At 38.6% G+C, this 9,993-nt stretch overlaps 1 protein-coding gene across 2 annotated transcripts in view; it reads right to left on the reverse strand.

Annotated features, from left to right (window-relative positions):
• The window catches only part of phldb2b (pleckstrin homology-like domain, family B, member 2b), a 38,414-nt gene extending 29,704 nt beyond the window's left edge, over positions 1–8,710 (reverse strand). The window contains exons 1-3 of one of the 2 annotated variants that reach the window (XM_058059904.2): positions 8,434–8,710; positions 1,533–1,589; positions 454–577 (exon numbers count right to left, since the gene is read on the reverse strand). In XM_058059904.2, coding sequence (XP_057915887.2) covers positions 454–577; positions 1,533–1,589; positions 8,434–8,469 — 217 coding nt within the window. In that variant the 5' untranslated portion in view covers positions 8,470–8,710. The remainder of the gene's footprint in view (positions 1–453; positions 578–1,532; positions 1,590–8,433) is intronic. The other variant, XM_058059906.2, reaches the window with a different exon arrangement.
• Between the last annotated feature and the right edge of the window lie 1,283 nt (positions 8,711–9,993).

Consider the following 9,993-nt stretch of genomic DNA (forward strand, 5'->3'; position numbering starts at 1 on the left):
ATATGAGGTGAACATGCTTCAGGAATTAAAAAACCTCAACCCTTTTTTATAGTTTCCTATTCTTTTTCAGTCGGAATGTGGGTAAGAGAGTTTTCCATATCTCTTCCTCACATTGTTGGGATTCCTCACTTGAGTGTAAGACAGTACCAAGCTGCTACTTAAATCGGGAGGGGAATAAAAGTGTTGGTATGTATTGTAAAAGTCAGCTATACAAATGTAGAAAATGAAAGTTAAGAGTTAAGAGATGATGAAAAACACTCAGAATAATAATAGCGTGGATGTGACTCATTGTAGCTCACAGCTGTTCCAAAAAACTTTTGACCCAAAGACCAAAATGACATCCTTTTTTTAAAGGTTCTTCCAACAGGATGACTCATCCACAACCAGAGCAGCTCAATTTGAAGCAGGCTGGATCAGTAGAGTCAAATCCAGCAATATACCGTATATAAGTACCTTCTTTCAGTGGCAGCAAGGTTATTGCCACACTCAGCCTCCCGCTGCCCAGACTGACCAGATGAGGTTTGGCTGTTTGGACCTTCAGACCCTTCCCTGTGTCAATCAGGTCCAGAGATCCGGACTACGTACAAACAATCACAATTGCAAAAGTAAGATAAACAGAACATGGATAGCATATATTGTGCAGTGTATTAATCTATATTACAAATAGAATTAAGTACATATGGACTAAATGGTCACTATAAAAAAGTAAAGACATTTGCACACTGTGTGGACATTTATAGATAGCAAATAAGGACATGTGGACACTGTGAGGTCATATAAAAACATAGTAAGGGAACTAAGGCACAAATGATGCACATTTGGACATTCTGAGGACATACAGGCCCAAAATAAGGACATTTAGACACAAATTAGGAATATTTGGACACTTTGAGGACATGCAAACACAAAATAAGGGCATTTTGACACAAAATATGATATTAGAATATCCAGTTATGATATTTTGACACACATGTGAGGACATTTGGATACTGTGGGGACATTTAAAGATCGTCAATAAGGACATATGGAAACAAAGCATGGTAATTTTGGCGCAGATTAAGGATATTTGGATGCTTTGAGAAAATACAGACATAAAATTTGGACATTCAGACACAAATTATGACATTACAATATCCATTTAGGCCATTTTGACACAAATGTGAGAACAATTAGACACAAAGTAAGGGCATTAAGATACTGTGGAGCCATTTAGTTACAAATTGAAGACATTTATGGACAGAAAATGAGGACATGTGGACACTGTAAGGACATCGGGACGCAAAGTAAGGACATTCAGAAGCAAAGTACACAAAATGAGAACATTTTGACAGACGGTGAGGACATTTGGACACAAAATAAAGACATTTCGACACAAAATGGGGATATTTGGTGAACAAGTGAAGAACATTTATAGCCTAGAAATGATATTAGTCATGTGTTCATTAGTCATGTCATTATTTGTAGATGCCAAATAATGACATTTGGACACTGTGTGGATTTTGAAAGTGCATGCATTATCTGTACTTATTCACCTTAGGTTCAGCTGGAGGCATCTGATCTGACTCCGGTTGTGACATCATGTCAGAGTCCTGCAAATAAATACAAAGAGAAGGTCAGGGGTCAGACAAGCCACACACTATGCTGGTGTGTAATGATTTTACATACATAAAAAACAACTACTGCATGTTTATGAATAAGCGTGTATGTATACGTATCTATATATACATATTTATATATATATATATATATAGCTACACATTGTGCAAAACAGCTGTGCTTTGCATGCCCAGCTGGCACATGAGAGAAGCTTTTTTTGAGTGAAAGTGTTCCAAGGGGAAAATAACACAGACGGGGAATAAACACACACATAAACATACACACTGCCAGTAGAAATGTTCCATGAATACACAACTCTTTCAGCAACACGGTAAGGGAGTGTGTGTGGATGTCTATTGGGCTAACTTTTTATTACAACTTTATTTATTTTTGTTTGTTTGTTTGTCATAATATCATTTTTTTCTTTAATATTTCAACATAGTGCTATTAAAATCATTTGATTTTTCTCATATTTTTTGTCCATAAATATTTCACAATTTTCAAGTTATTTTTCCTCATTATATTACAAGTTTATTGTCACAAAAATTTTTTTTTCTCCTTTTTTCCTCCATTATAGTGGTTTTTAGTATTTCTGCTGTTGATTTTTTTCCTACAATTTAAACTTTTTACTTGTATTTTTTTCTTGACTTTATTTAAATAATATTATAACTTTTTCTCAACCTAAATAAAAAAACTACAACTTTATTTGTTTTTTCTCATAATATTATTATTTTTCTGTTAATATTTTTATATTAACAGAATTACATTTTTATTTATTTATTTATTTATTTTTCTTGTAAAATTACTGCAGATTTTTCCAATTTTGCTGTTGTGTTTTGAATACTTTTTTGGAGTGTTTTATAGGCCAATAAATCAACAGATGTGGGCCACAAATGGCCGCTCAGATTTTGGTTAAGGACTTTATCTGAAATGTATTAATCCATTGAGTTGTACCATCTTCCTCTTTTGGTTCCCTTCCACCGTGTAATCCAACATTATTTCCACCATCTTGCCTGATCCCCACCAGCGTCGGAAACTCAAAATCAAAGTCGGCTCCGCACGACTTCCCCGAATTCATCCCCAACTTCCTCTCTGGTGTTGTTTTCCTGTGCTGCTTTCACACCCTCATTGCCTCTTTGCCTCTTTTCTTTCCACACACATGAAAACAGACACCGTTGGCGGCCATCAAAACATCAAATAAAGCCACGCATCAGCTCTAGATGTTGAAAAAAGATAACTGGCAGTACATTCCAGTGTTTATCACAAAGCACAACACTGCATCCTGGCATCATGGATGCTGGACAACCACACAATAGGAATCTTAAAGGAGACTTTTGTTCTTTCTTCTTTTGTTCCTACCTCCTTCCCCTCTTCCCTCCAGCCTTCATTTCTTTTTTTTCTTGCACCAGGTGAACCCCACTCTGGGCAGGTGCAGACAAGTCTAAAGCCTTGCTGTGGTGTGCTTGAGTCAAAGCAGCTGTAGTGTGTTGACCCGTATCCAGATTCAAATTGCATGCACTTCTGGCATCTTGTTACGTTCCATGATCTCAAACCTAGAGGTAGATGAACCGGAAGTCATTCTCCCTTATCGCTATGCCACGTTTATGATGTAATCAGCGCTTGACTATGTAGTTCTTGGGTAACTGGCACAGTTACACCACTTTTTTTTATTGGATTACGGCTGCAAAGTAACCCACAGTGTCAGGATTTTGATGAAGAAGGTGAGAAATTTCGTCTTTGCCGTCTTTGTCAACAAAGGTCTTTTGTTCGGTTGTTTGTTGCATGTAAAATTATAATTGTCACACTATAGAAAATTAATTTTAGGGTTTCAAGAACAAATTAATTGGATTTAAATGTTTTCTTACAGGAAAAATTGTGTATGTTTTGGTTCTGGAACAATTTAATGATGCTAACCAAGGTCCTTCTGAATATCTTTATTAGGAATGTACAATAAATACAAGTAATTATCATGATAAAAATCAGTTGATATCGGTATCAAATTTTTTCTGATCATGAAAACCAATGTTTAAAAAATGCTGTGTTCATTCCACCACAGGAGATAAATCATCAGGAGATATGTCATGTTACACATATCGGTATCAGCTGATACAGAGTTGAACAATATCGGCATATCATTTTTGGCAAAAAGGCCAATATCAGACATCCTAATTTTAAAAGACAAACAACCATTCACACTCACATTCATACCTATGGACAATTTGGAGTCGATTAATGTCAACAATATACTCTAAATTAGAGTGTCCATCAGGGGCTGCATTTTGATATGTTTCATTTTCTAAAAAGGCTAATCCAACATAGCAATGCTAATATGTTCAACCCTAGAAGCAACGTGTGCAGAGAGAAGTTACGTTTTTATATACGTATATATAGCTATATTTCTTCATTTATCTTGTTGTGTGAAGCATGAACCCTGTCCAACTGTTTCAATTTTGCCTGCAAATCAAGCTGTTACAGTCCACTTGCATCGGTGCCAAGTGGGGCACAGGCTTTTCCAACCAAAAGGATGCGGGAACCATTTTGATATGGGCTGCTACGCTTAGAAGTTGTATATACAGTGGAACCTCGCTTAGTGTTGAATTAACCCGCTCCAGATGGTCGACTCAAACCAAGACGTACTCTAACTAAATACATGTTTCCCATAAGAAATAATACAAATCCAATTAATCTGTTCCAGACATCCAAAAATGTTAACACAAGACACTTTTTCAATTGGTTTTATCATTTCTAGTGTTACGATTCAAACAAATAAACCATTCGTCACGGTTATGATTGTTGACAAAGACGGCTAAACGCTAGCAATTGCAACTTTCTTTGGGTTATTTTGTGATCAATAAGGAAAGTAAAGACTTGTGGCGTAACTGTGTTTGTAAGCAAAGAAGACTAAAGTCGTACACGGGCAATGGAGATGGTACACAACATGACGAGACGCTATCTGGGAAATGTACACAAACCGAGGCACAGAACCAAAAAAAATACACTAACCAGGGCATATGGTTGCACCCAAGTTGCACTTCATTTTTGCGTTTTTTTTGGATTGATAACAAGCTTTGCGGGTGGCACGGCGGTGTAGTGGTTAGTGCGCAGACCTCACAGCTACGAGACAAGGGTTCAATTCCACCCTTGGCCAACTCTGTGTGGAGTTCTCTCCGGGTACTCCGGTTTCCTCCCACATTCCAAAAACATGCTAGGTTAATTGGTGACTCCAAATTGTCCATAGGTATGAATGTGAGTGTGAATGGTTGTTTGTCTATATGTGCCCTGTGATTGGCTGGCGACCAGTCCAGAGTGTACCCCGCCTCACGCCCGAAGACAGCTGGGATAGGCTCCAGCACCCCCGCGATCCTCGTGAGGATAAGCGGTAGAAAATGAATGAATGAATGAACAAGCTTTGTGCTGCAAATGGTCCCAGAGCCACACTCTGGACACCCCTATGTTATTTACTGTATACTATGAACTCTGGTGTTTTGTTCCTCATGGCCTTTCTTCGTTCCCTCTGCCTCTCACAGGCGTTTCCACCCCTTACATTCCTGCATCACCCTCTCCTCCTCCTCCCACCTGACAAAGCCATCATTGTATCACAGACGCTATTTAATATGGAGTCCATCTCCCAGTGACTCCTATAGTGCAAAACTGGCTTGTCATCTGTGCACTCAACAAAGCTGCAATTAGTTCAGCGTACAAAAGGCTAATACCAAGCACGGATGCATGTTTGTGTCTTTCTCTGTGTGTGTGTTTTTGGTGAAAACACAACCTGACCTCGAATCCCCTCTAAAAACGTCCACCGGCATTGCCCCCCCCCCCCAAGTCGATAAAGAATCTTCTAACCTCCGACCCACAACACGGTATCCTCACAGGAAAGAAAGTCCATTGTTGTGGCAGCTGACTCACAAGAGGAAATCTCTTTTAATAGTTTCTAACTAGGGTGTACGCCAGGGGTCTCAAACTCAATTTACTTGGGGGCCACTGGAGCTCGGGTCTGGGTGAAACTAAAAGGTTTTCCAAAAAAAAAAAAAACGCATTTATTAAAAACTAAAAAAATTAAAAAACTTTGCTTTGGTTCCAATTTTCCAATTTTGGTTCCAGCTCTAATAAAACATTCCACTGTTCTCAAATTTTTCTACACAAAATAAGATGAAAAATAAATAAACAAATCAAGAATAAAGAAAATCAATCAATCAGTAATAAATAAATAAATATAATAATAATAATAAAACAGCAAATAATAAAAACTTAAGAAACCACATATAGTTGGTGGGTAGACAAATTATTTTTTCAGATTAAAATGAACAAAGCATTATTAGAGCCCTGTAGACATGACAAAACACGACTATAGTCACATTTATACTCTTTTTATTTACAACATATTGCGCAACTGGAGGGTCTTGAGACACATGCTAACTCGCAAACTAGAGAGCTAGCGACCTAAACGGTAGCCTTCAAGTTATTTCCTTTAAACTTAAATAGTCAAAAAAATACCACTTCCACACGGATAGGGAGGATAACTATTAACAGTTATTTAACCTTTAACATGAACATTAATCAAACGTAATAATTTTTTCTGGGTACATGATACCATACAGCATCCATATCAAACTTGCGTGGGCTGCGCTAACATTAAACTTTCATATCAAGGCGGGGGGCCTCAAACTAGTGTCCTGCGGGCCACATTTGGCCCGCGGGCCATGTGTTTGAGTCCCCTACCATACAGCATCCATATCAAACTTGCACAGGCCGCACTAACATTAAACTTTCATATCAAGGCGAGGGCCTCAAACTAGTGTCCTGCGGGCCACGTTTGGCCCGCGGGCCATGTGTTTGAGACCCTTGGTGTACGCCATCATATTAAATCCTATATACACAGGATTAAGTCATGTTTAGATTTCCAGGCTGGGGGGGAGCTTAGATGTGGGCTTAAGAGATAGGTGAGAAAGGATGAAGAATTGGTATCTCGAACCCAAATCTTTCACATAGTTCACATGTGAGTGCTGGCCTGGCGAGAGAATGCAGAAAGATAAGCAGGAAGGAAAAGGATATATTGAAAATGCAAAGAACAGCAACACTTGAAATTCTATTACCAAGCATCTGGTATTCATCTGTTCTATTGTTTTTGACGATAACTGCTACTCTGCATACTTTTCTTTTGACTTCCCAGCTTCATGCATTATTAAGCCAGTCAGTAAAGGCAGACTTTCATACCTTTGGTATAAAACCAACAGTAACATCACAGATAAGTCTGCATGTTGGGTAAACATAGCAGATGGTTTCACTGTTTGGTATAATGGTTTTAACATTAACCTAGCATTCAGGTCATTGTTTTGGAACAGTAAACCTGCAGTGTAAATATTATGTTGATACATTCCTGTGTCATTTACAGAGAGAAGGCGGCACGGCAGTCGAGTGGTTAGCGTGCAGACCTCACAGCTAGGAGTCCAGGGTTCAATTCCACCCTCGGCCATGGGTTGTCTCCGGGTACTTAATTTAATTTAATTTAAAACTTCCAAGATGGCTGCACAGCGATCAAGTGGTTAGCACACAGGCCTCACAGCTAGGAGACCCAAGTTCAATTCCACCCTCGGCCAGCTTTGTGTGGAGTTTGCATGTTCTCCCTGTGCATGCGTGGGTTTTCTCCGGGTACTCCGGTTTCCTCCCACATTCCAAAAACATGGCGACTCCAAATTGTCCGTAGGTATGAATGTGAGTGTGAATGGTTGTTTGTCTATATGTGCCCTGTGATTGGCTGGCGCCCTGGGATAGGCTCCAGCCCCCCGCGACCATCATGAGGAAAAAGCGGTAGAAAATGAATGAATGACTGAATGAATGAATTTACAGAGAGAAACCCAAACGGTTTCGAACATGCTGATGATTCCAATCGTTTTTAACATTTTCTTGAGTAAAAATGTCTGAATTTGCAAATTTCCCGATGAATTACAGGACATAAACCTACAATGAGTGCACTCACTGAATTGGATCACGCTGCCTGCCAGTTTTTGTTTGTAGCCATGTTGCCAATAAATACATTGTTGCAGAATTATTAATATCCACCATGACTTTACGCAGTCTGTGTCTTTAATCTAAGTGTGACGACATAATTCTTGCAAATCGGACAATATAATAAAAAGAAATGTTATACTCTGAGGCGCTTGCAGTACTGCTTTCATGTAATGTCCCTCTGATGTACTCATTCCTGATCCTATCCATCCTGGTCACTCCCAATGAGAACCTCAGCATTTGCATCTCTGCTTCTCTGAAGCATATAAATGACTACGTAAAGTAAAATGCAACTATAAGGCATTCAGAAGATACATTTGTGGATGATTTGTAGTACTCTATACTAAAAAGATGGGGGCGTACATGAGCCGGAAGTTGCTTGTCACTGATGTCCTTCCATAGAGAGGAAAAGCTTTTTACAATGCACATCAAATGCAAATTAAATATATTTTTATGCTCAAATGAATTTGACCTTCAAGGAGTTTCATAGAGCCAAGCTAAACAGAGCGTAATCAGACTTTACAACAAAGTATCAGAATATTTTTGAGTTAATAAAATACACGGGCCCAAGTGAATCCTACCCTTTTAATGTGCTTATGTGGCATCGCTTCCCCTAAGACATCATGCTTTTTTTACGTTTTACCAGATTGATGTTGTATACATATAGCTCATGATGCATTCCACTTGTTCAAAGTTGTGTAATTTCAGTTAAACATTAAACACTCAACTTGGGGTGCAAACGTTGTAAATTCCTGAGCTGTAAATACTTAAAAGAGGATGGGAAAAAGTAGACATTCTGTATATTACTCTAATTTAAAGTGTACTTACCATAATTAAAGGTGCACAGGCAACTTCTGTCATCATGCAGCTACTCTAAGGTCCAAATTTCACCACATCAACCTAAAAAAAAAAAACCTCCCAAAAAGTGTGATTATGATCCTTTCCTTGATATTCCCAGTGCAGTATGGGTAATCTGTGAAAGACCGTTCATCATGCACACACACTGACTGACACACATGGGCACACGGTGCAAGTATCCATCTAAAGTCACAACAACAACAACAAAAAAGAAAACAGGCAGCCTCGGCCAATTGCGACGTGTAGAGGAATGCGACAGCAGCTGGAAGTCAAGCTTGGGAAGGAACAAGGGGAGGGAATATCTCTCTCTCTCTCTCTCTTTCTCTCTCGCTCTCTCTTTGCGTGTCACACATAGACTCTAACCCACACTACACTGCACACACACCCTCAGCTTAATAGGCAGGTGCTAACAGACCACCTCAACTTGACCCTTCACTCCCTGCAGTTGAAAGAGAGAAGCCTGTTGTTGGTTTATTCAACGGTAAAAAAGTAGTTATGCAAAGAAAGAAAGAAAGAGAAAGAGCTTCCTGCACTCAAAACCATTATTTGAACTGAACTAGTGGAAATGCAATAATTCTGATATCATATAGCAGATCTTAAGTCAACTTACGAAGTCAATTCCATCCGAAATGCCAAAGAATGCAATTAAAGTGAGGGCAATAACAATCAATAATACATCACAACATAGCATAACAGTCCCTGGATACTACGCAACTATGACCTTAGGAGCTGTATGCAACATAATTATAGGTTATCACAATTACAGTATCATGCCCCCAAGTGTCAGTATCAGCCCGAGACCGAAGGTCTGATACCAGACAAACCATGTGATGATCTTATTATCACATACTATTTAATCATGAGCTTATTATCACGTACTATTTAATCAAAAAACCATTTTGTTTCCAGAAAATGTTCAGTTTATTACATGTATTATATCTAAACAGTGTAAACACAACAATTGAAAAAATATTTGAACAATAATATTTTATCAACAGTCTTATCTTATCAATGTCTGACAATTAAAGTTCCATTAATCAAGTTTGGGTTTTTTGGTGACTGGAGAAGCACTCGGCACTAAGCACTCGTGTGCTGTTCTCTGATTGGTTGTTTCACGGGCACGATACCAGAGCAGAGTGGACAGCTACGGGGGCTGATACTGGACATGGTTAAACTCTATATTTTATCAGTATCACTGCCCTGGGCTTTGACACAGTATCATTTCAGCATTTTTTCGTATCATTCATGGGCGGTTTCTAGGGTACAGGGCCAATTAATACTGTAGTATGTGATAACAGGTGATATTGCAGCTTTTTCACCTCACCACTAAGTACTCAAGTCTTTCATCTCAAGTCTTGAGTCAAATCTCAATATCAAAGTGAAGTCTAAAGTCAAGACAAGACAGGTCGAGTCAAGTCCGATCATAGGATTTTTGAGTAAATTTTTCATTGTCTTTTTTTTTTATTTGGGCAAATACTGTATATGAAACATTACAGTGCATTTCTTACACCAATCAAAATATAACTTTCC

The sequence above is a fragment of the Doryrhamphus excisus genome, linkage group LG7 (genome assembly GCF_037039965.1).
Source record: "Doryrhamphus excisus strain RoL-2023G ecotype Guam linkage group LG7, RoL_Dexc_Guam_v1.1, whole genome shotgun sequence".
Classification (NCBI taxonomy): Eukaryota; Metazoa; Chordata; class Actinopteri; order Syngnathiformes; family Syngnathidae; genus Doryrhamphus; species Doryrhamphus excisus.